The following is a 26,980-nucleotide window of genomic DNA, read 5'->3' as shown; positions in this document are numbered from 1 at the left end:
GGCAATGTGGTTGTGCTTAATGGATGTTTGTTTTTGCTGTTGAGGCATAGTGTAGTCCATGTTATGCAAGATTTAGGTTCTAAAATTAGCACATAAGAGAAAAAAACTACTTAGTTGAAATTATCCTCACATCCCTTGAGAAGGCTCTGTGGCTGAGTCCAACATATCATACCTCTAGAGGTCTAAAACACCCATGTTTTCCATAAACTTTGTAATAGATCAAGATTATGTTGAATATCAGGTGAAGGCTTGTTTTCAGGAGTATATCTGGCAAAACATCAGTGTGTTTAAAAACTAGAGAGGTGTGGGATCTTCACACTCTGAGACAGGCCCCGGGAACTGAGATTTATGCCCCCCTCAACTAAGGAATTTCAAAGCACATCATGCTTGGTGTTATTTACGTATGCATTCTTCCCTTCCAGATTAACTAAGTCTCATCTTTCTGAGAAGATAAGGACAGAAACTCATTATAGTCTCATTATACATTCAAGTAGGAATGCTCAGAAATTTTGAAAGAATTAAAATAAAAGGAAAATGGAAAATTTTTGCTTGCCTTTCCAAGCCAGGAAGAGTGCACGCTTAATTTTTTTAACTTAGTGTTTCAAAGATCAACTTCACTACTTTAAAAGTTTATAACCTAGTTTTTGGGTGGTCACACTACCGATATGAAAACAGACTGATTTTTCCAGATGGTTCTTAAATTAGATCAATTTTTTCAAACATTAAACTTTTAGAAAAATTTGTGCATTTGGATTATCAGGTCTCATTCTCGCCGTGTTTTCTGTAAATCTTGAAAGTATGGTTTTCCTATTTTATTCCTACCTTTACACCTCTTAATAAAAGAGTGTTTGTGTTTCACATATCCTATTAATAAACTAATAAACTATTAATCTTCAAAAGAGGACTGTGAATAATATCCATATTCGTGTTTTCCTTGGTAGACTATCAATGCAAGGCTGTTATTTTGTGTATGTGTTTCTTTCCCATCCAAGACTAATTTTCTTTATTTAAGATGCCTGAACTGAAGCATTTTTTAGTTCAGACGAAGTTGGGAATGTACCATTGGACACTTTTAAACCTGTGCTTCCTGAGGACACCCGATTTGTTTTGAAGGAGACAACATTGCATGATGATTTAGGTTTCAGAGTCTGTGCTTGCGTGAGGCTGCCTGTTCTTTCACTTACTTTTACCGAGCGTGGGACCTCAGATTGTCTAATCTGCTTGAACCTCAATTTCTTCATCCATAAAGGGGATATTTGTATCTCCCTTGTGAATTTACTGTGAAGATTAGATGAATTAATTTATCTAAGGGCCTTGGATCAGTGTTCATATGCTGTAAGTTCTCAGTAGATTGTTATTAATATTGGCCTTGATGTGTGTGAGGGAGTGGGATCCACAGTGGATGCCAGTGGGTATCACGTGACTGGTTGGAATGCAGCTGGAATGTGCTCAGGTCTTTCACCTCCTCCCTCTTCTCACCCCATGCAGGTGGCCCCAGCCATTAAGGAGCGGATGATGAAGAAGGGAAGCCTGATGCTGGGCTACCAGCCCCACCGGGGGAAGGTCAATTTCTTCCGCCAAGTGGTGATCAGCCCTCAAGTGAGCAGGGAGGACATGGACTTCCTCCTGGATGAGATAGACCTCCTGGGGAGAGACATGTAGCTGTGGCTTTTGGTTCCCCAGAGACACGGGTCCTGTTCTGGGGAGACTTAGAGAACCAGGGCATCTGGGGACACAGAAGAGATGGCAGCCCTTCTGGTGAGAAGTAGGAAAAACTCCCTGGCATGGCCTGGTAAAACAAAAATGCTAAGGAAATAGTGTTAAGGACTCTTTAGCTGCCTGGGCACTACTGTTATTATAAAGGAGAAAGTAAAAAATTGATATTCTCAAGGACTGTCTTTAGGATACCACCTGGAAGACAGTTTAGTAAGTACTGCATAGGGCCTGGATTCTAAGCTTCCATTGTTCTTTCAAGAACATATAAATTCATAGTTGAAAGCAGTGGTTCTCAAAATGGTGGTCCCTAGACTAGCACCATCAACACTGCCTGGGAACTCATTAAAAATGCAGATTCTCAGCCTCGCCCCAGACCTACTGAATCAGACACTCTGGGTATGCAACTTGGCATATTTTAACCAGCCTTCCAGGTGATTCTGAGGCAAGGTAAAATTTGAGAACCAGTAGTTTAGTGAAACCTTATAAAGACTGAATAATAACTGATATTTTTCCAGCAAAGAATTACCTAACATTTCAGTGGTCCCTGAACCAGTGTCTGAAAATATGGCTGAGCATCTGTAGCACTAATCATTAGGGACATCAGAAGTATATCAAAACTATTTTTAAAAGGAGAAACTATTTAAGATGTTTGCTTTATGAAGATATATCTTTTATGCAGCTGAATGCTTATTCTCAAAAGCTAAAATTAACCATTATCTATTCTAAATTACTTAAATTAGAGGTAAGGGTAAAAACAAACGTGTTGTAGCATGGCCCTTTCAATCAAAGCAATAATTTCAATTCACTTCCCAAAGCACTTGTGTCATTAGCTTGGAGTAGACATTAGGCACAGATATATCTAACTGTGTACCTGTTTTAGTGTGAGGGGGCCCATTTCTTATCTTGTTCTCTGCTTAGAAAAAATAAACAGAATGAAGTCCAGGGTTATACAACATTCCCTTTCTCAAGCTTTGAATCGTCATTGTAGACTATTAAGTGGTTTATATTAGGCAGAGAATCTGGGAATTAGAGGCCTTACAGTAAAAACACCTCCTCCATTTCTCCTGGGAGTGGATGATTATAATTCTATCTCTGATCCTGGTCCTGGATTTCTAGGAGAATTCTATTTGGCTAAGAAATAAACAGAATTCAGAGGTGTGGGTGCAGAGTAAAACCAGGTAAGATTGTGAATCTAATTAGAACTCTGGTTTGGAAGGCAAAAGATGGAAGAGCATTTAAGAATTAGACTTAGTGTATTCAATAACCTTTCATACAATATTACAATATCATTAGCTTTTGTTGATTAAATTTGAAGAGTAAAAAGCAAATGTGTACTGTTTGTTTTTATTCCATATTTTCACTTTAGGATATGTGGTTTCTCAATAGCTCCATTGGTCAAAAAATATTTTAATCTTTCTCTGAATTACTTTATTCTCTGGCGATAACTATTTGTGACTGAGTGTGTTTTACCTACCTTGTTGCTCTTTTTGTTGTGATGTCTACATAAAATGTTCCTGAAATTGATGTTTGCAATAATTCTGGTTTAATGAAATAAAAAGCAACATTAGCACACATTTAGTGTTAGTGACTTTTTTTTTTTTTTCCTGTCATCCCCTCCTTACTGGGTTGTCTCAATACATTTTAGAAGGAAATTGATTTCCTTTGGCACTTTAGCTAAAGAATTGAGGGAGCAGGTTGGAAGCTGTCTGTTTCTGAGTTAACACCTTGAATGGAATGGAAAAAGCAGTTCTAGCAAAGTAGGGATTTGTCTTTTGTTTAGTCTTCCACCCTCTACATGGCAAGCCTCGGGAACCAAATAGCCACAGCTCAGATCCTGTTGGGCCTCTTCTTGAGAGATGATAGTTCTTTGATGAATGAAAGTATGAACAAGTATTAATAGACACTTTGAAGATTCCATTCCTTTTTCCTTCAGGTGTTCAAATATGCCACACCCAATCAGGTATTTGACTGAATGGTCAAGAATAATTTTTCAATAAAAGTAATAATCCATTCACATATTGAGCACATTGATAGTGTCCCTATGGTGTCCTAGGCAGTGATCCAGGTGCCAGAGATATGCAGTGATTGAGACAAAGTCACTGCTCTTTAGAGGCTTTCAGTCTAGTTGAGGCAGACAATCCACAAGTAAATATGTAACAAGTCATATGATAATAAGGATTTTGAAGAAAAATTAAGGAGAATAAGAGGGAAAAAATGGAAAGGAGAGAGAGGTGTGCCATTGGAGAGAAGTTGGTTGGGGTACCATCTCTCTAATAAGGTGACATTTGAGGGGAAACTAAGGAAACAAAGTGGGGAGCCATCTGGGTATCTGGGGAAGGGCATTCCCAGTGGAGGGTATGGTAAGTGAAAGGCCTGAGTAGCTGCGTTTGTGGTATGTTCAAGGACCAATGTGGAGATATGCAAGCCTGGAGCAGATGGAATCATGGGGTGAGTGGCAGATGACGAAGTCACAGAAGTATCTGAAAGTCAGTACCCTGGGCCCTGTGGGTGGGGACTTAGGTTAAGACAGAAATACACTAGAGAATCTAAACAGGGTATTGATGAGATTCAACTTAGATTTTAGAAGGATCACTTTGATTACTGTTTAGAGAGTAAGGTGCCCATGGGCAGTGTGAATTCAGGGAGACCAAAATGGGAAATAATTACAACAATTCAAACAAGAAATGATAATAGTTTATACTAGAGTTGCAGTGAGGGAAGTGATGTAAAGGGGTCCAATTCTAGAGGCATTTAGATGTAGAGTTGAGGGGTCCCTGTGTGGCTCAGTAAGTTAGGTGTCCAACTCTTGATTTCAGCTCAAGTCATGATCCCAGAGTTGTGGGACTGAGTCCTATGTTGGACTCTGTCCTGAGCATGGAGGCTGCTTGAGATTCTCTCTATCTCCCTCTCCCCACCCACCCAGGACTTGTTCTATCTCTCCCTCTCTCAAAGACAAAAATAAATTAATTAAATTAAATAAATGCAGAGCTAATAGCGTTGGCTGATGGAGCAGAGTGCTCCAGGAGAAATGAGGAATTCTGAAGAGTTTCATATACTTTCATCTTGGGCAACTATAAGAAAGGAATTCCATCACTGAGATAAGGACTGCAAAAAAGTAGTTTTACCTGGTTTAGTCATGTAAAATTTGAGTTTCCTATGCCAGCCAATCAGATCTGATGTAAGGAATTACTTTGGAGTCTCAATTTCAGGGGGAAGTTGGAGCTAAAGTTACTAATTTGAGATCCATCAGCATAGGGATGTGATTTCCCATTATGGAATTGAGTTCATCTGGACAGTGCCCATGGATATAAAGGGGAATTAGAGCAAGGACTGAGCCCTTGGGACTTCAGCTCAGGATGGTGAGGACCAGCAAGGAAGACTTAAAAAGATCAGTCAATGAGGCAGAGAAAGAACCAAGAGAGTGGTCACTCACAGGCCAAGTAAAGAAACATTTTTGGGGAAGGACAGAGTGACCAGCCATATCAAATGTTGGGGACAGGTCAAGCGAAAACTGAGATTTCCTTTAGAGTTGTCCATGTAGAGGCCATTTATTTGCTGAAATTTTATTTGCTAAATATAAGCATTTAAAATATTCAATATTCAATCAGATTTAATATTCAATTCAGATTCTAGTCAATCAAAAGGCTTTCAAATTCCACTTTGGGCTTTTGATTTTTAACAATGGTTCTTTATTAGAAAAATATCTAGTAACATAAAGGGATTTGAACTGAAAGAAGTATTTCATTGCTAACTGGATCAAAGAAGATGAGATGTAGAAGCCTATAATAGAAAACCCAATTAATTCTAGTTTCTTTGGAAGGGTTTATTTTTCTCAGTTCAAAAGAGGTCCCAACATAGATAATCAGGAGATAGTATCCTACATTTGGTTACCCTGTGAGCAGACATGGACAAGGATTTGAGAGCAAGCAGCCTGTTCACTTGGCAATCCCAGGAAACACTGTTCAGGAGATAGTGAGAACAGTGTTAGATAGAAGGAAAGGATACCTGGATAGTGAACATGAGTGAGAAAATTAATACTGTGACAACTGAGGACTAATGCTGCCTATGACCTCTGGGGAAGAGAGTAAAATGTACTTCAGAGATGTCCCATCTGAGGGCTAAGAAAAATGGGGTATTTAGCATATTGGTGAATTAATTGGATGGGAGCTGATCCCAGGAGCGTTAGCTCCTTGACCATCCTAATCATGCTTCCATGGCCTTTTCTGGTCTTCAAGCAGAGAATACAGGTGCTTACAACCAAAGCCTTGACCAGGATTGGTGAATATCGGGGAGATTTAGGAGGGGTTCTGATGGCTTTTGTAACAGCTAGATGGTATCCCAATCCTACTGTCAGGAACCCCAGATCCTTCCCTATTTTCACTCTGCAATCCTTAGAGGTGTATTCAATCAAGTGTTACTCCTGGGTATAATCTGAGCACTGTGTCTCTAGCCATCTCCACATTTCAGGCAGCAAGTGATAGAAAGGAACTTTCCCAGAAGCTACCCACCACCCCTTAATTTACCACAACTTCTCTTCAGGGAAGAATGGGAAATTTAATATTTTTTGTTGGTTTTTGTGTGTGTGTGTGTGTGTGTTTTTAAAGCTAAGATGTGCTACTGTCCGCAACCATATAAGTAGTTTTCATGGTGGTAAAGAAAAATAGCAGAAATGGATGCTGGGAGACAACCTGTAGTTTTTGCCACCATGACATATGTATTGAGTGGCACCAGTTCTGAAAGCATTATTTTTAGACAGCTCAGAAATTAACCTCAGTTGATAAAGTTTGATTCCATTCGAACTGGAATCTGGTCTGGCTGGTTCAAGCTGAGCAAGTTAGCTTTGCCCCATTCACATTTATCTAATCCAACTTCAAATGGATTGATACAACTTGGAATGTCTTAATCCCCTTTACTCAATTAGAGCCAATTTTGAGCTGGGAAAAAATGATTTTAGATTCCATTTAACCTTCTCTGGACCGGCTTTATTTCTCTTAATCTAAACTGATCTGGACTCACCTAAAATAATTAGAACTGGCCCGATTCCAGTTTGAACCAATTTTATGTCTCCCTACCTCAATCACATTCCATTTGAGCTAGCTTGATTTGTGGGAATTCATTCCAAAAAATTAGAAATTGTTTGATTTTTTTTTTTCAAATTTGTTCAAGAAATCTTTTATGTGGTTTAGTTCAAGAAAAGTCAGATAACACTTGCTTAATCCAACTGGATGCATAAAAAAGCCCCTTTTCAGAAAGCTCCTGGCTTTAGGGAGCCTGTTCAAATAGCAGGATTACAGTAAAGGAACACTTGCCCAGTTCTCCAGAGAAAAATCACCTCACAGCACAAAAGACAACCCCAGGTTCAATTGGGGTCACATATGAGGAAAAATGAACGCTCTCCACCTGCATTCTGTTTTGCACTCCCTTCTTTACTGAGATGAGACTAGTTAAATGAAGCATTGAATATTCAGACACTGAAAATAGAGGTCCTTGGAGGGAGGGATGTATGTGGAAAGCAGTAGCCAAAAATTAGAAAAATAATGTAGGCATCCTGTTTCTTTAACCTCTTAGTCCTACAGGTGTGGTGTTTCTCATGGCTAGATTTTACATGTTTGAGAAACTTCTAATGTGGAGAACCAAGGATGATTGCACCAATATCTAACGTTTGCTGAACCCATACTACAGCCAAGTGCTATGCCTGCCAGTACCTTTACCATCCTCATGAAATGCCATCATAGTGGAAATGATTGTTAGTCTCATTTTCACTTGAAGAACCTGGGACTCAAATAGTATAAGAAAATTCTCCAAGATTACCGAACTAGTGAGTAGCAGATCCAACGGTCAAATATAAATTCACCTCACTCCAGAGCCCAGGCTATAAACTTCACGCTGCTCTAGCTATATGGAGAGGAAAGAGTCATCATGGGCTGATACTAACCATCTGACTGTGCCCGGCATCCCACAGTTTACTTGGCAAGCAAAAGCATCAAGTACCAGCTTGGTCTCAGAGGGCAATGATTATATCATACTGACTTGGCACCTTTCTCAAATCAGAATATAGGAATTTTCTGACATGAATATTTTTGTTTTTGAAGTTGGAGGGCTGTAGAGAAAGCCTTTGGACTTGAAATAGTAAGAAATTTTTACAGAGACCACAATGGAGGTGAAAATAAGTATTTTCTGAGCATTTGGTCCTTTCTTTGTTTTCAGACTTTTTTGGGTTCCAGGCCCACTGTGCTAATGCTTACTTGACATCTCCCCTCGGGTGTCTCACTCAAATTCAGTATGCCCAAAACTGACTCATGATTTCCTACTCTAATCCTACATCCCTCTTCAATCCCATTTCTTTGTCTCTGTTTTCATCTCAGTGAATGACATCATGTTCTATTTAGTGTAGCAAACCAAAATGTGTAATTCATGCCTGATACCTTGTCTCCCTTTCTCCCTCCCCTGTTTGTTCTATGAGCAAGCCTTGTTGGATTTGCCTCCAAGACATGTCTCTGATCCAATCATTTATCCCACATCCATTGTTTTGTCCAAATTCCAAACTTCTTTCACCTCTCCTCTGGACTATAGCAATAACCTCTTGCTGCATCCACATATTGGCTCTGAGCTTTGTCTAATCTACTTAACCAAATTGCAACCAGATTAGACCACAAAACTGATCTCTCACTTCATTTGCCCCCAGGGTTGACAACTGCCAACTTTGCAAAAAACCCTTCAGAATACCTGTTGGTCAAGCAAAGCTAAGTTTCTTGGCTCTACCGAGCACAGGGAACCCTGCCTTGAAAGAGTTTTAAAGATGTCTCAGAAGAGAGGAAATAGAGGAGGATATTTACAAGCTTTCCATCTGTGCTGGTGGCTGAAGGTGGTTCTTCCAACTGATTGGGACACAGTTCATCATGGGATAGTTTAGGATTGGTGGGTGCAGGAAGGTGAGAGTCTTGATGGAAGGCTTGATAAATAAACTGTTGTGTGATAAGCAAGCTGCTTTTGCAGGTGAGCATTCCTTTGTCCTGATGGGAGAGATGAGTCAAATGTTTGGATAAATTAGTTGGCAGGAATTTCCTAAAGCAAACAGCAAAGTTTCGCTGATTTACAACCTTAACTTTCTGAGCGAGAATCTCCTGAAATGAACATTTAAATCATGTTGACGATAGTCATCTTGGTTCTGGGCCCTCGTAGTTAAGCTACAGGGAGGTAAGAGACTTCAATTCTCAGGATAAAGATCAAATTCTGCCAGTGGCTGCCAAGGCTCTGCCTACTTTCAACTCCCATACAGTTTCAACTTCATGTTGCGTTACTTCCCTCCTGCTGCGAGCCAGAAAAGCCAGTATTTTTCCAAATGCTGCATGTCAGAACTCTTGGATGTAGTAGTTTCTTTTCCTAGAATGCTACTCCACATGTCAAAACTTTTGGATGTGGTACTTTCTCTTCCTAGAATGCTATTTCCCCCCTTCTCCTAACTAAATTTCTGCATGCAATTCAAATCTCAGCTTGAGTCTCAGTTTCTTAGGGATACCTTCTCTGCTTGCCCAAAGCGGATCTGCATCAATATAAATAAACTCCCTATAATTTTCTTTGACTGTATGTATTTGTAATTATATATCTCTATATGCTTTGAAAATAAGACTATGATATATATCGAGGGCTTAGGACATAGTAATTGCTCAATAAGTAATTGTTGCAGTAAGGAAGGTTGGCAGGTAAGGGCTTTAATGTGCCTTGAGAGAGAGCATTTTTATTTAGGGAACATTTGGATACATAAACATAAAGTAACTAACTTCTGCCTGAGAGAAAACTCTTAAGTCACTGTTAATCTTAAAAAGCATGCTACCAACTGAAATGCCAAGTGTTAGTATATGAGCTCCTGCAGAGAAAGAACAGTTTCCTCTTAAAAATGAATTAATGAATTTAGACTTGACTTATCTCAGAAAAATGTTCTTACTGGAATAAGTATAATTTATAATTTTGATTTCTAAATATTTTCTCACAAGGGCGTGGGACTAAAGCCACACCTACCTTAGGGCATCACAAGTTATAGTCTGGTTAACATTTCACTAGCACTGCCTAATACCAGCTCACGCTGGCAAAATTCTGCAATTCTTCCTGGTGGCTGATAACGACGTAGAACACAAAAGGTCACAGATTGTCCCTCAAGTGAATGGTGAGTCCTAAACAATTTTTATTCTGGTATTTGGAAGCTTTAGGTTTTCTTGGGCTAGCTCGTATTCTGCTGGAGACCAAGGGGTAAGAAGGTTCTTACACCATTATGGAAATGCATAGGTGGAGTCCCCTACTCCTAGTGGGCTGGGTGAGGAAGGAGATGAACAATGCATGTTTTGGGGGCACTTTATGACCTCTGCCTATCCCTGCTCTTAGAACAGGACCTTAATGTCCCATTGCAGAATGCTAAGTATAAAAAAAATGTCTTTCATATTATATGAAAATCAACATATGTGTTGGACTTTTAGTTGATTGATTAGGTCAAGTGTTCAAAAACCCAAACACATGTTTCCCTAAGGCCTCCCAGACTTGAGTCTACTAGAGAGGAATTTTCTTATCCTGAGACCAACAGCCTCAACTTAGTGTTTACTGGCTATTCCCCTGGAGTATGTGGATCAATTCTGGTATTTCTCACATCCTTAGGGAAGAACTACACAACCCAACTTGCATGTCTTCCAGGGAGGTTTCACATTCATATTATAGAGACTTGCTGGCCTGCCAGGCAAAAGCACAAACGTTCCTCTTAATCTAGTCTGCAAATTGTAAAAATATGTTCTGCATTCTCCACCATCTGCAAGTTCTGGGCACCCGTTATAGTTGCAGGTGGGAATTTCTGCATCACATCTCATAGGAAAAATCACTGGTAAAGAGCAGATCCTGGGAATTACACATAAGAAGATTATGTAGTATGTGGATCTGTTCCATCCTTTCTGTGGCTAGCTAAACCACTGGAAAAAAAAATCATGTGCCTAATTCTGCATATTTATGCTGTAGCAATAGTGTTCTCTACCTGCTTTGGTTGGTGTTATAAAAATATGGAAATGAGATCTCAGTAGAGTATTTAAGGCAAAGGCTCTACTCTTAGTTTCTCTCCTTTCTCTCCCCTCCCCCCCGTGTGTGTGTGTGTGTGTGTGTGTGTGTGTGTGTGTGTGTGTGTGGTTATAGACTGGGGCTCAGGTATAGGTTGAAGGCATAAGGTTATAGGACTGGGGCTGGCTTCCTATGAAACCAGGAAGGGAATGCAAGATTTTAACTGGAATGCAGTGATTTAGTAGCATCAACACACTCTTCACCTTGGGAAAAGCATGGATTGAATGCTGGAGAGGTCAAGCCTCAATAACAAAATCCAGATACCAATGATGAGGAGTAAGGTAGAGTTAACAGGGTCTGACAGAGCTGTGAAAGCTTAACTTCTAAATGAGATCGAATCGGTACCAATGTTCCTAACTGAATACTAGCTAATGTTTGAATTTCACCTTTTCAAGTCAGCAGTTTAATGTGTGTGATGTGAGTGTGGATCACACTCTCCTAAAGGGCCAAAGTCAGCTGCACTATAATTAATGAAGGAATTTGTGAGAGACTGATGCAAGTCTTCAATTCTGAGTAAATGAAAAAATGGTTGTTGGGGTACCTGGGTGGCTCAGTGGTTGAGCATCTGCCTTTGGCTCAGGTCATGATCCTCAGGTTCTGGAATCGAGTCCCACATCATGCTTCTTGTGGAGAGCCTGCTTCTCCCTCTGCATATGGCTTTGCCTCGCTCTCTGTGTCTCTCTGTGTCTCTCATGAATAAATAAATAAAATATTTTTTAAAAAATGAAAAATTAGTTGCTATTCCCAGAGAAATTTGAAGGGGAGCTAGTTTGACAGACAAGTGGGTGAATCTGATTTGTATAAGCAAGTAGCCTGCAATAAGAGGGATGTGATACAATGAAGAAACTGAAAGAAGCTAACAATCATAAATTGCCATTGTTTATGAAAACTGAAAGATAACTTCAGGAAGATGCCAACTTATCTCCTAGAAAACTGCCTGGCAATTAGAAACCAAGGACTGGCATTTTTGCTGCTATGGCCAATCTCAAATTCCATGCTGAGTGTTGTGTGATGCTCCCAGCTGTAATGATAATTGAATGGCTTCCAGTCTTGGGCCTCATCCTATCTAAATGGATTGCCTTTCGTTCTTATTTTCAAAATAAGAAAAGATCCAATGAATATTCATCAAAGCTTTTGCTGAATTCAGAACAGGAGCTGTATGTTTGGATGACTTTGGACCCCATTGTGAGCTTGATTGAGCGCTGATGACTTTTCTTAATTTGAAGAGTAATTTTCTCGGAAATCCCTTCTTGTCTTTTCCATCTAAAATAACCATTAAATCCTGAAAATAAAACAAATACTCAGCAACTGTTACTCTGGATGACAGGAGTCAAGCATATTCTAGATTTAGTTAGATTACATATCAGTTCCCTGCTTGGTAGAAAGTTGATCCCAGTGAGTTTCAGTGGTGAAATGGAGGAGAAACAGTCTCACCTGGTTCAAGGAACCAGATTTACCCTTCTGTATGGAACAACCAAACAACTGAACAAAATATATGAAATAGCAGTTTTGAAGACATTGGATATCAGGCAATGAAGGATAGTGATTTCTGTGAAATAGGGAGCCGGTGAGGTGAACCCACATACTGCTTCATATTTCTGAAAAGTTTTTAGTGTGGCCCAGGTAAGGGAATCCCAAGTGGAGCTCAGTTAGGCAAGCTAACTCCTTATTTAAGGAGGCCAGTTTGGGAGAACAGAAGGATGGGGAGCTAGAAGGTATGGGACAGACTACAGTTAGGTTTGAATTATATGGGTCCACTTATAAGGGTATTTTCTGAAAGAACTAAATTGCTTCTGTTTGGCCCATGGTTTGGCACAAGTTTCCTGGGTGGTTAGATAGTTGCCTAGTGGCTTCAGGGAGAGGCTCAACAAAAGCCCTGATACTAGGGGGATGCCAGAGGGACCCCTCCAGGGCCACTGGGCTTCAGAAGCTCCTAGTCTTGCATGAGAGTGAGCTTTTTGAAGAGATACTTGTCCAGCTCAGCCTGGGGGCCAGCCAGCCTACAGAAGTTCATCATGTGGTCGCCATTTTCTTGATGAGTTTCACTTTTTTTTTTTTGAGTTTCACCTTCTTATCTAGGAAGTTATTCTCCAAGAACTCCAGGAGATGGGGGTCTTTGTGGGCAGAATCCAGGACATGCAGATCCAAAAGGGTTCAGATTCTCTTCTAGGACCATGGCGACTCCCATGGCATCCAAGGTTTTACCCCACTTATTCTGAGGCAGCTTCTGCATGTCCTGGAAGAGAGGGCAGAGCAGCTGTGCTGGGTTTGCATCTTTAAAACCCCATATCTTCATCTTCCTTTCACCAAACTCAAGGAAAAATAGCCCACACTGTCCTGAGCCACATCATGGCAGGTGAGATAAAAGCCCAGAGAGAGGTAGGTGTAGGAGGCCTCTACAGATGGAGTTTGACCAAGAAGCAGATAGGGACAGCCTCCACTTCAATGCATTAATTCTGAGCAATCTGGGAACTCATTTGGCAATAAGGAGCGAAGCGAAAAAATTGTGTTGGCTGGTTTGGAAGGTAGAGAATGGCTCAGAAGATGGTCTCCAGATGTGGTAGCAGGAAAAGAGGTTGGAGAGTGGGGGGATGCTAAAAGAAGGGGATCTCTTCTGTCCAAATTGAGTTTTTTAGAAGAAAATAGGATATTTGTTTTCAGGATACAAAAGGGATTTTTTCTTTTTTCAATTTAAATTTTAGCTAACATACAGTGCAATATTGGTTTCTGGAGTACAATTCAGTGATTCATCAGTTACATACAACACCCTGCGTTCATCATAACAAGTACCCTCCTTAATCCCCACCAATTATCAGCCCATCCCCCATCCACTTCCTTCCATCAACCCTCAGTTTGTTCTCTATTATTAAGAGTCTCTTATGGTCTGTTTCCTTCTTTCTCTTTTTTCCCCCTTCCCGTGAGTTCATCTGTTTTCTTTCTTAACTTCCACTTATGAATGAAAGCATATGGTATTTGTCTTTCTCTGACTTATTTCACTTAGCATAATACACTCAAGCTCCATCCATATCGTTGCAAATGGCAAGATTTCATTTTTTTGATGGCTGATTAATATTCCATTGTGTGTGTGTGTGTTTATATGTGTATTACATCTTCTTTATCCATTCATCAGTTGATTCTCCAAACACCATTGAAGCAACAGGCAGATCCATGAGGCTACTGGGCACACTGCCCATATACAGATTTTTTTATGGTACAGTACTGTAAACGTATTTTCTCTTCCTTATGATTTTCTTAACATTTTCTTTTCTCCAGCTTACTTTATTGTAGGAATCCAGTCTATAATACATATACAAAATATGTTAAGTGACTGGGTTATGGGTAAAGCTTCTGGTCAACAGTAGGCTATTAGTAAGATTTTTGGGAAATCAGAAGTAATAGGGGGATTTTCAACTGTGCAGGGTTCAGCAGCCTTAACTCCTGTGTCATTCAAGGGTCAAACACATTGGATAGGAGGAAGCTCAAGAAAATTCTGGAAATCCAAAAACAGATTTTCTCCCCTGAGTATTTTGACAGAGTCCTGATTGGCATGTGCATGTAAAGAAACTGCCTGTGGCTGGAGAAAGAACTGTCTTGAAGAATTTTTTAGAGGAAACAGTACCCAGTGCCACTACCTGGTCTGCTTCCTCCCATCATGAGAGTGGAAAACCTTATGATTCACAGGACACTGAGTAGAATACTCAAAAGGGCCTTGTCTCAACGATGGGATAAAAATGAGTCTTAGCCTCAGACATGTGAGTTGTTTACTGGTTTCTTCCTAGTGATATTAACCTCAATTATTTGGTTATAGTGGTGGCTACCAGGCTTCTCCACTGCGAAGTGACTCTTTTCTTCCTTTTCGTATACTAGTCCTTAAAATTAAGTTACCTAGTCCAGGCCACACTCAAATGGAAGAGAATTAAATACTGTCTTCTGGAGAAGAGATTGTCAAAGAATTTGCAGACATATGTTAAAAGCACCAGCAGTGATTACTAAATATTTTGGGGGAGCTATGTTAAGGCTACGCACATATCCTATTTCTCCTTAAAGTTTTACCCACTGATTTTATCATTTATCAGTGCATGCTGCCTTACAGAGTTATTACTTGGATGTTCTAATAGTGATTTTCTATCCCCCTCTTGCCTTCATATTTATTAAATGGAATTATTTTGTAAGAAGGCTTGTCTCTTTTCCCCCTATTTATTTAATTTGTCATTTATGTATGTCTGTATGGACTCATAGATACACATTTTGTTCTCTTAGTCATAACCTTGTACCATTGTTATTTATCTTGCTGCTCAAATTGTCCCAGCTTTGACCACTAGGAGCTTGTACAGGTTGGTTCCTGTGCCGTTTTGACATGTTCCTATTTCTTTTTTTTTTAAAGTACTCCCTACCCTTTCGTACAACCAGACACTCTAGGCTCATCTTTCATTACTCAGCTCTAGAGTTAGCCTTTCTCCATGAAGCCTTGGCTCTTATCATTACAGAATTGTAGAAGCCAATATGTAGACCCTTAAGGGTTCTGGTTACAACTGGGGTATTATTGCATCTAGAGCATCTCAGAATAGGAAACATATCCATGTATCATAGCCTAACTACACTTACACTCACACACACACATACAATTTATATATATTACACACACACATATTTAATGTGAATGCATCATATGTGTGTGTAAGTATGTATATGAACATTAATTCACACAGATGTCATCAATACTAATCCAACACTACAGGGTTCTTTCTAGCATTCTCTGCCCTGCTTATTTATAAGTTCATTCTCTAACAATACAAAATCTGACTTTTCTTAGTTATAATATGTTTACTTATTTGTTCAATTGTACTATACACATAAATTAATTTCGGAATTGCTAACCTGCATTATTGTGCCCCTGAAAGAAACAAATTTACCAACTAGAGTATGGTATTTATGAAGATTTCTTTTTTTCCTTAGGTTTACAGTATTGAGCCAAAAATTTATTCCCCAAAGTCTCTTAGCTTAGTACATTTTCCCCCATCCCCTTCAGTGACATTGTATCCCATATTTGCTACTCAATTAGATTTATTTGTCTTATACTATATCCTCTTCTGGTTGTTGGCAAAGAGTTTATCTTCACCCAAACTTTGATGGGCCCTTCTGAGCTCTCTTCTCAACTAGGCTTTGACTTTGGACTTCTACGTTTATCTTTACTGAGAATCTAGTTTCAGTAATAAGCCCACTAAGTAGGTTTACAAAGAATCCCTGATTTGGTTTCTGACCAAGTTCTTCATCCCCCACCTTTGATGTCTGTCTTGACATGCCACTAGCAAGAATTTTGTCAGGTCAGCTAGGCAAGAGCCCTGCCAAAACTTGATGGCTCTTCTTAATAATTTTCAATTCACTGACCCCCCTCATTCTGTTCATTGGCTACCAATCAATAACTGTCTTTGAATTCAAAGTTGAACCTAATCTCTCCCTTTTTGAGGTATTTTTATAGCCATAGTCTTGAATAACGTCTTTCTTGACATTTTAACCAGTGTCAGAATAATTTTTTCTTTAATATTGCCCTGCCATCCTACTTGAGTTTTTAAAATATGCATATAGTAAAATTAGCCCTTTGTGGTTTATTTTTGTGGGGGGTTTTGAAAAAGGCATATAGTCAGATATCTGAAACTGTGGAATAAAAGAATTACATCACCCTAAAAATTTCCTTGTGTGGTCCCTTATCAGTTACTCTACCTTTAAGTCTTGGCAACCAATAATCTCATATTATTCCCTTTTCTATAGTGTCATGTATATGGAATCATATAAATGTTGCATGTAGAGTCTAGCAACTTTTATTTGGTAAAATGCCCTTCAGATTCACCCATGTTGTAATGTTAACAAATAGTTCATGCATTTTTTGGCTGAGTAGTAATCCTTCAAATGCATATACCATAGTTTCTTGATCTATTTATCTGTTGAAAGATTTCTTGGAGGGACATCTGGGTGGCTCAGTGGTTGAGTGTCTGCCTTCTGCTCAGGGTGTGAACCTGGAGTACCAGGATGGAGTCCCGCATTGGGCTCCCTGCATGGAGCCTGCTTCTCCCTCTGCCTGTGTCTCTGCCTCTCTCTGTGTCTCTCATGAATAAATAAATAAAATCTTTAAAAAGAAAAGAAAGAAAGATTTCTTGGATATTTCCAGCCTAGGGCAATTATAAATAAAGTTTCTATAAATGTTTGTATACAGGATTTTGTGTGAGCATAAATTTTCAATGTTTGACTAAATGCTTAGGAAGGAATTGTTAAGTAATATGGAAAGTATATCATCAACTTTACAAGAAACTCCGAAATGATTGTCTAAAATGACTATACCAGTTCATATCCCACTAGCAGTCTATGCAACTTTTTGTTGCTCAATATTCTTACAAGCACTTAGTGATATCAGTGTTTTTGTGGATATACAGGAGGGGTAAAAATGTTTCCCCCTACCCTCTTGTGTTCAGTACTGGAACCTGTGAATTAGTTGAAAAAAGACAAATTAACAGGACAAAGATTTATTTTGCATGCATGTTAGACCCAGAGGCCTATATACCATTTTATCAAAGGGTCATAAAATGTGGGGAAGATATTAGACAAAGGAAAAGAGTATTTCAGCTTTTTGGGGAGGAAAGTAAGTGGTGAGAAGGGGACTAGGAAATAAATAGTAAATAAGGATTGTTCAGTAAGGTTTGTTATACAGACTCAAATCATTTCAGCTGATATACTTCCTTTGTAAAAGGGAAAATGTGCCTTGCTTCTGGCAGAAAGGAAAAAGGAAGAGAGTTCCTCCTGTGTTTGCTATTTCTCACTTACCTTCAGCTTGAAATTACTCTTATGCCAAAGTGGCATATTTTAAGGTGGCATATTCTGATCCCTTCAATGAGCATTTCCAGTGCCTGTATAGTGATGTGTCTTTGTGGTTTTAATTTGCATTTCCCTAACGACTGATAATGTTGAGTTTTTGTATATATCTATTGCCATCCATCTATTTTATTTGGTGAATTTCATGTTCAGTATTTTGCCCATTTTTTAGATTCTGAATACAAGTACTCTCTCATAAATATAATTTAAAAATATTTTCTTCCAGGGTGCTTGGGTGGCCCAGTTGGTTAAGCATCTGACTTGGTTTCAGCTCAGATCATAATCTCAGGGTCCTGAGATTGAGCCCAATATCAGGTTCCACACTGAAGGAAGAGTTGGCCTGAGATTCTTTCCCCCTCCCTCTCCTTCTCTCTCTCTCTCATCCTTGTGCTCATGCTCTCTCTCTCTCTCTCATAAATAAATAAACAAAATCTTTAAAAAACATATTTTATTCCAACCCTTGATTTATCTTTTCATTCTCTTACCATTTTTTTTTACAAAACAGAAGTTTAAATTCTGACCAACTGCAGCTTGTCAATTTTTCTTTTATGGGTCATGCTTTTGGTGTCACATTCAAAGAAACTCATTGTCAAACTCAAAGTCAGCCAGATTTTTCTCCTGCTTTCTTCTAGAAGTTTTATAACTTTACATATATATCTATAATCCATGTTGCATTCGTTTTTATATAAAAATGTGTGTTATATATTGAGGTTCACCTATGTTGCATAATTACTCCTGGTTTCTCTAATACCATATGTTGAAAGAACTATCCTGTCTCCTTTGAATTGACTTTGCACCCTGTGCTAGGGCAAATACAAACATAAATAAATAAATTCTCCCTCATACCAAAAGAGGAAGAGAACTTACTGCTCTCCTTTCTCTTTAGCATTTCCTTTGGAAAATATGAAAATGTAAATGCTCTCTCTTTTTTTTTTTAATGCAGTTTAGTCCTTTTAAAAGCTAAATGAGCCTCTTGCCAGTTTTGCTTTCCAAAGTTTTCTTTTTTGAGAATAATGGACTATCTCTTTGAAATGCAAAGATCAAGAAGCATGACCTTGTCTCTCTGCCTCTGAGGGAGTTTTAACTTCAGCGTTTGACTCTCTTTCTGTTTGTTATAGAGATATGAGAAGTTTTATTTTTCCTTTTTGATAAAGACAATTAACATGTATGTAATGGATTGTATCTGCTTTGCTATATAAAATAACGTTATTTCTTTCTGTCTTTATAATCTCCTTAGATTTATCTCACATTCTGATTTAATGTTTATTCAATAATAAAGCTAGTTTTTTTTCTTTTCTACTTTTGTGGATAATTTTTTTATGGGTTGGCAAGAGATTTTATTTGTATAACAAGATTTCTCATCAATTATCAATAATTGGTTACCTATATTTATGTAGTCTATTTCTGGGCAGTTTATTCTGATGATTATAGCTTTATATTATGTTTTCAAACTGGATAGTCTGCCCTTCAACTTACTTTGTTCTCAGAATTCTTTGAGTTGTCCTAGCTCCTTTGTATTTCTATATAAATTTTGGAATTTTCTTGCTGATGTTTACAAAAAAAGTGGGGGCTAGGATTTTTGTTGGATTGTGTTGACTCTAACTGTAGAGCCAATTGGGGAATAATGATGTCTTAACAATTTTGAGTCTTCCAATTAATGGTCACAGTGTAGTGCTCCAATTATTTTGTTCTTGTGGGGAGCAAATTTTGCCAGTTCAAGGTATGCCTCTTTGACATTGATTATTTTAAGTTGGCTATTTGTTTTTTGAAATTTCGTTTATTTATTTGAGAGAGAGAGAGAGAGAGAGAGAGAGAGCACAAGCGAGACTATGGGGTGGGGAAGGAGCAAAGGGAGAGGGAGAAGCAGACTCCTTGCAGGGCTCAATTCCAGGCCCTGACGTCATGACCTGAGCTGAAGGCAGTGCTGAACTGACTGAGCCACCCAAGGGCCCCTAAGCTAGTTATTTTTAAGAAACTGTAGACACAAGCAAAGCTCTGAAAACCAAGTAGAAGTTGTATTTTGTAATAGACATTTATAGGTATAAGGAAATCTCCATTTGTAAACCTGTCTCCCTTTGTACCAGGAAGAGAGGGATGACTCTAAATCTAAAAACCTTCATCTATGGAGAAGGTAATGACTGCAAAACAAATTTACCTGTGTTTATCCTGCTTTTCTTGGTGACTTCCCATAACTGACTTCCCATCCACAATATCAGCTTTTGACTTTAGCTGGAGATGGTATTTAAGGTGATCGTCTCAGCCATTTTGGGGTGTTACTCAGTTTTCCCGGGTCTTTCCCATATATATATATAGGAGATATATATACTATTAAACTTTTGTTTGCTTTTCACCTGTTAATCTGTCTCATGTCCATTTGATTCTTAGACCAGCTAAAAGAAACTTGAAGGACAGAGTAAAATGTTTTCCTCCTCAATAGTCCTTTATATCCCTTGTAATCAGTTTATTACAGTTTTTAGCATACATATCCTGTACGTATTTTGTTAGCATTTAAACTAGCAGATCTTTCCTCACTTTGGGAAAGTCATAATTTTGTAATTTCTCCTTATTCTATCTCTTTACTAGTTATGCTTAGTCTGTATATTTACTGATGAATTTTATAATCTAAATTATTTTACTTCTTTTAACTAAATTCAATATCATTTTATTTTCTAATAAAATAGATCCATACTGTCTACTTAGCACTTTATAAAAAAAGAAAAATGGGAACAACCCCAGTATCTTTGAGCAGAGTAAATGAAAAGATTGTAGTGTATTTATGTGTATGAAAAGATAAACTGAAGGATATTAAAATTTTGAAGTTTATTTGAACAACTATCATTTTGACTGGGCAGCACCAAATGAAAAGTTGTTAAGAGTATTCCACTGACAGGGACTAGAGATAGAGAAGACACAGAAGCAGAGTAAGGAAGTTATTTGATTTGCTATAGCCTAAGTGATTGCATTATTTGGAATAGACTAGTTTGCTCTTTGTGATTGGTTGTTCTTAACCTTGAGGCATTTATAGGATTTAACTCTGGGTTAAGTTTTAGTTTGCTTACTAGGCTACCAAGGCATTTGAGCCACGTCAATGTAATGGCATTCTTGTTTGATTACATTAGCATGTGATTAAACACAACATGGCAGTTAAAATGAGTAAGATATGTATCAACATAGATGGATTTCAAAAACATGGGATCCCTGGGTGGCACAGCGGTTTGGCGCCTGCCTTTGGCCCAGGGCGCGATCCTGGAGATCCGGGATCGAATCCCACGTCGGGCTCCCGGTGCATGGAGCCTGCTTCTCCCTCTGCCTGTGTCTCTGCCTCTCTCTCTCTCACTGTTGCCTATCATAAATAAATAAAAAACTTAAAAAAATATATATATATTAAAAAAAAAACATGACCTTAAGAAAAAAGGTGGTAGAACAATACATATAGAGTTACACTCAGAAATTTAGAAAAATCCTACATGGAAGATAACATTCCAGACTGTAGGTACATGCATTGATGGGAAGGATCCACATTTAATATATAATAGGGGTGGGCTCTGGGAAGCTCAACAGGAACAGGAATTAGGAACTAAGAATAGCTACCGAGATGGTGGTGATATATTTATAATATTTTGTTTCTTTTTAAATGGAAGAGTAAATGCTGAATCAAATATGAAAAAGCACATTTATGAAGTCTGGATATATGGTATAGGCCTGGGTATGTGCTGAATTTTTCATTTTTTCTAATAAAGAAAAATGAATGAGAACAAAAAAAGCATGAACAACTACAGCAAACAACCACAACAAATAACAAGCCATAGTATTGAAGAAAATTCTGGGAATTGAAAAGTATAGACATTAATTAGAAATGACATTATCTATAACAGCCTTGCACTGAAATTTGGATAATGGAGCAAAATGGTCCAGAAGTAGTTTTTATTATAAGGACAAATCTACTGTGTCCTGAAGGAAATAACACAAATCAATCATAAATTAGTTTCTTACCATCATCCCCATGTTACATGATGTTGGGGTATCTGATTGGCAATTATAAAGATATAAATGATCTTCCGTCAAGCCCACACCATACACCTAAATACATTCTAGAGAAAATAAATAATTATTAAAAGAGAGTGTCACAGAAAATCTTTAAGAAAATAGCATTGGTTATTTATTAGATTTTTGGAAGACAGTTATTTTCTAAATCTGAATGCAGGAGAATTCATAAGGAAATAGAGTAAGTGATTTAGCTCCATACGTATTTTAAAATTTGGATAGATTAAATGCACATTAGCAAAATGAAAAGGGAGATAAACCTGGGAAAGTGTGTCAACTATTATAATTTATAAAATTATTTAAGTATAAAAGATAAATATGTAAAAGACATGACAGATAATTCTCAGTGATAAAACTACAATCTCTAAACACATATGGAAAAAGTTCAACCTTCTATGGAAGAAATGCAAATAGTATCAACAATGATGTATAATCATGGAATATTAAATTAACGAAAAAGGGATACTATGTAGAGATATAGATCTGGTGAACGTGCTGGGGTTCTCATGGATTGTTGGTGGCAATAAAAATAGACACAATTATTCTGGCAAATAATTTGGTCATAGATGACAAGAACCATGAAAATATTCATCACTTCTTGTAATCTATCTTAAGGAAATGAAAAATATATAAATGTTAACATATGTAAAAATGCTCATCCTGCCAATATTCATAATGCTGGAAAATGGAAAGTGGGAAACAATGTAACATATCAATGCAAGAATGATAAATTAATGAGCATAGATACATGTGAAAGACAAAAAAAATTTAGAACAGGTTACAAGTTTGTTTGTTTTCCATGATTCTTCTCAACTTCGTATTAGGTTATGCATAGCAGTCTACATAACTCGTCTACATGATTATCCTCTGACTGTAATTTACTCAATCACTTCTATAATATTGACTGATAAGTTTTTGAATGTTCAATGAATTTAAACTTAGTATTAGCATTTTAAGAAATCACATTTAGTATCAATTACTGATGATTTATAACTTGTGGATGATTTAATGTCTTTACACAGTGCTACTGTATGAATGATTGAATTTCCTAACACAGTATCTTTATTGTTAACAAAATTCTTGTCTCATAAAACAAAACCACAAGGTATTGCCTATATTAACAGCTTTCTCCTGTCCTGTTTGTGCCAACAGCAGAGACATTCCTTCTAGTAATCATGACTTAGCACAGTCCATAGCGGAGCTATAGTGAGGAGGCGTTCCAACAAAACTGGTTCTGTTCCAGAGGTAGGGTCTACTACCCCAACCAGGAAAAGCTGAAGAAAATATAATACTTCCCGGTTTCAGAAGATTTTCAGCTGATTCCATTCAGTCCCAAACAAGTTCAAGTGTGGAGGTTGAGAAGCTAGGAGGGTTTCAGCTAAATACCACCACCTTTATCTTTCTGTGTACCCAGTGCTCCATGCTCTAACTAGAAGGGCTTCTCAGTGCCCTGGGAAATTGAAAGGGGATTATCCACAAAGAACCTCAGATAGTGAATTGTAGTCTGCATTTTACTTTCAAATACTTCAGCACATACATTTGAGATGCATATGTTATATAAAGTAACTTTAATATACATTCCTCAGATAGATAGCTGCTCCGATCTTAATAAATATTCCAGGGATAGTTAATTCATATATAATTAAATGTCACATTTCATAGACTGTGACTACAAGTATTGCTCTTAGGCAGGGACTTGAGGATATGGTGAGTTTTAAGGGAAGCAAATCTGGATCTGTGATGCTCAAGTTTTCCCAAGAAAAATACCAGCTCCCTAGCAAGGCAAGAGACCAGAAGAGAGACAGAGCTGAACAAACCCAGAAATAATTTTCTTATTAATATTATTAATAATATTTATTAAGTAATATATTTTAATATGATATATATTTTCAATATTCCTAGTATGTGTTATTTTCCCCAGCCCAGGAGAAAAATCAGGCTCCACTGATAACTGGAAACCAGAACTACCCAACACCTTCTTCCTTGTTCTTACTGCAGGAAACCTGAAACAATGGCAAAACCTCAAGAGTTAGTGGGGAAAGAAGCCCCCAAAATAAGGGCTGAATTTCCCACTAGTCCAGCAGGATAGGGATTCAGAATCAAAATTAAATAGATTTATAGAAAAATAAGATATGTGACATTTCTTACACATCTGAGTTTGTAATCGGAGGTTAATAACCACTACAAATGAATTAGGATATCAAATTTTACTGCTACATACCATGTTTAGTTATAATGGTAACTGGTGCCTCTTAAAAATAAGATTCTAGAATGTCCTTCTGGCTTAATTCTGAGAAAAAGTTTCCAGAATGGGGAACTGGTGAGTTTATCACACTCACACACAAACACAAAAATATACACATAGAAAACAATTCTAAGATACATAAAAGTCTAAGGAGTCTATAGAAATGGAAAGGTTTTTTTTCTTTTTTTCATTCATTTCCTGTAATATGGTTATTTTGTAATAGAGAAAAGGAAAGGACATATAAATATTAATGTGAGTAATTGAGATAATGAAAAGAAAGTACTTCGTTGGCTCTAAGTATTAGAGGAGTCTTACAATGTAGTTCCATTTTACAAATGAGAGGCTGAGCCCCACATACTATAAAGTACCCATGGTAACTTTTAAGCATTGCCTAAAATTCTTCATCACTTCTCCCATTGAGAGGTCTGAGGCCATGTCTCCTTGCTTTGAATTTCATTGACTTGCAACTACTTGGTTTAGGAGTGTGGGAGAAGTGATGTTATAAGATTTCCAACAAAATGTCATGTCCATGCAGTATCTGCCTGGTTCTCTTGGCACATTCACCCTAGAGGAAGCCAGCTGCCATTAAGAACTCTACTGCCCTGACAGTGTCAGCTGGCAAGGCCATGTGTAGGTGTTCTAGGTGTTTTAGATGATTGTCCCAACTGAGCTCCCAGCCAACAACCAGCATTAACTGCCAAGTGAGGTATCTTGGTTGTCCAGCTCAGCTGAGCCATCAGATGATTCTACCCCTAGTCAACATGGGAGTTCATTGGTAGAAGGGAGTTCAAGTGAGATCTTTCCAGCACAAGACTTTTTCCTATTCCTGTCCCACAAAATTTGAGGAAAGTAAAATGATTGCTTTAAGCCACTAGGTTTTATTTACAGTCATTTGCTATGCTGGAATAATAATTAGAATACCTAAGGTCACAGAGGTAAGGGATTGAGAAATAAGACTTAGGCTAGACCCTAAATTCCCATCCTCACCCTTCCTGGGTTCCAAAGGAATGAGATGGGACATTGGAACAAGATGCATACATATTTTCACACGTTTATAGTCTTTCTAAGTTTGGCACTGGTGTGAAATTCCATAATATAGTTGGAGTACCATGAATTTTTCCCTACATGGTATCAGGGGCTGTCAAACACAGGGTGGCATCCAAGGAAGGTATAGTGGATAAGAAAAGAATTGCCATATTGCATTCCCATATTTCTGGAGGACATGTGCTTCTGGAAAAAAAATGACAGGTGTATAAAAAGAATGTGAAGTCATTGAGGTAAACGGTAATCCTTAAGTGATATTTTAATTATTGTACAGTATAAACATACCATTTGTGTATGTGTATTCAGATAGAAAATTAAACCAAATAAAGTTTGTGAATCTGTGTCCTCTTTCAGAATGCCTCAAGTGACCAAAGGAAAGAGTCTTGGACTTGAGATTTTTTTTCATCTTGAAAGAATTTATACCAGAGGAATTGGCCAATACTCTATACTGGGTTGAATGATGGTCCCAAAAAAGATGTATCTATGTCCTGATCCCCAGAACCTGTGAATGTGACCTTATTTGGAAAAAGGGTCTTTGCAGATGGAATTTAGTTAAGAATCTTGAGATGCAATCATCCTGGGTTATCCAGGTGGTCCCTGACTCAAATGACAAATATCCTTATAAGATACACACAGAGAAGAAAAGAAAAAAGGTAATATGAAGATGGAAGCAGAGCCTGTAGTGTTGTGGCTATAAACTTCCAAGAAACACCTGGAGCCAGTGGGGTCTGTACAAGTGAAGCTCCAGGCCTGACTATTCCCTAGAGACTTCAGAAGGAATGAGGTCCTGCTGACACCTTGATTTTGGACTTCTAGACTCCAAAACTGTGAGAGATTAAATTTCTGTTGGTTTAGGTTGTGGTAATTTGTTGCAGCAGCCTTAGGGGATAAGCAAAAGCTCCATGAGAGTGAGTTCTAGGGGAATTGAAGAAGTAAGACCATCCTGTTGGGGGAGGTGGTGGTGGCTGAAGCATTACATCCATACGGGTAGGACAGGTATGGAACAGCAGTTGAGTCCTCACTGGGATTTCTCTGCAAAACCTAGGCCTTTTTGGCCTCAGGCTAAAGATCACTCCAATAGGCCTTACCAGTAAGGACATCTCGATCATGTACTGTTTATTTGTATGTCTGTCTCCTCGGTCGGCTTGTGAACTTCTAAAGCCAAGAGCCTTCTTTTCTTCTCTCAGTGGAAATTATTGAACAATTGTTATTATGCTCCACTCTGTGCTACATGCTGGTATAAAATGCCGAGTAACATAGTTCTTGCTTTCAGGATGCAAGCAGATCTTGGATGGTAAACCACTTTGCATTTAACCAATGTATGCTGAATGAAGAAAAAAAAATATGGACAAAACAGCTTGGGCATGTGGACAGTTCGTTCCGAGAGAGACTGGGTACAAACTGTAAACTTGCATGAGATACTTCTCTCAATTTCCTTAACTGCAAAAGGGGGAAAATCCTCCCTACCTCATAGGGTTGCTAGGATGATTACCATACACATATATAACATTATACATGAGTGAGAATCTAATGTCCCAGCAAAGTTTCAGTGTATATATCCATGTCCAAAAATGGTAATACATCCTATCTTGCATCAACACTATGAATACTTTTCCCATGTGTTTTTACTTAGTAGGTCATTTGATTTTTCTCCAACTTTCTAATGTCGTCAGGATAGGGAGGGGTCTCAGGTGAGGCACTAGAGCAAGAAACCAAAGTCATGGAAGAATGGGGTGGTGGATGGTGAAGCTATACTAAACCTCAAGATTGCTGGTCCCCTAGAGACCTGCATTTACCACCACAGCCACGCCAGGCACGTTGAGTAGAATACTCCCTTCAAGGATATGGGGTGTTCTGCTCACAGTTACAGTGAAATATGGTTCATTTTCTTCAAGAGTCCATTTTACCCTCAAATTTGGGGAACAGTATGTCTGTAAAATATTACAATAGCTTCATCTTAGAGTACGATGGAAA

The 26,980-nt window shown here is 38.2% G+C and overlaps 1 protein-coding gene and 1 long non-coding RNA gene across 6 annotated transcripts in view; both read left to right on the top strand.

Annotated features, from left to right (window-relative positions):
• Positions 1-3,290, top strand: part of GADL1 (glutamate decarboxylase like 1) — a 163,553-nt gene extending 160,263 nt beyond the window's left edge. For all 4 annotated transcript variants that reach the window (XM_072793100.1, XM_072793098.1, XM_072793102.1 and 1 more), the window contains one exon: positions 1,489-3,290. In XM_072793100.1, coding sequence (XP_072649201.1) covers positions 1,489-1,662 — 174 coding nt within the window. In that variant the 3' untranslated portion in view covers positions 1,663-3,290. The remainder of the gene's footprint in view (positions 1-1,488) is intronic.
• Positions 3,291-9,765: 6,475 nt separating this feature from the next.
• LOC140614153 (uncharacterized) overlaps positions 9,766-26,980 on the top strand; it is a 35,284-nt gene continuing 18,069 nt past the window's right edge. For both annotated transcript variants that reach the window (XR_012015048.1, XR_012015049.1), the window contains exon 1: positions 9,766-9,880. This is a non-coding gene — a long non-coding RNA (uncharacterized lncRNA). The remainder of the gene's footprint in view (positions 9,881-26,980) is intronic.

The sequence above is a fragment of the Canis lupus genome, chromosome 22 (genome assembly GCF_048164855.1).
Source record: "Canis lupus baileyi chromosome 22, mCanLup2.hap1, whole genome shotgun sequence".
Lineage (NCBI taxonomy): Eukaryota > Metazoa > Chordata > Mammalia > Carnivora > Canidae > Canis > Canis lupus.
The sequence above is the reverse complement of the archived record's forward strand: the minus strand, read 5'-3'. Positions and strand labels throughout refer to the sequence as shown.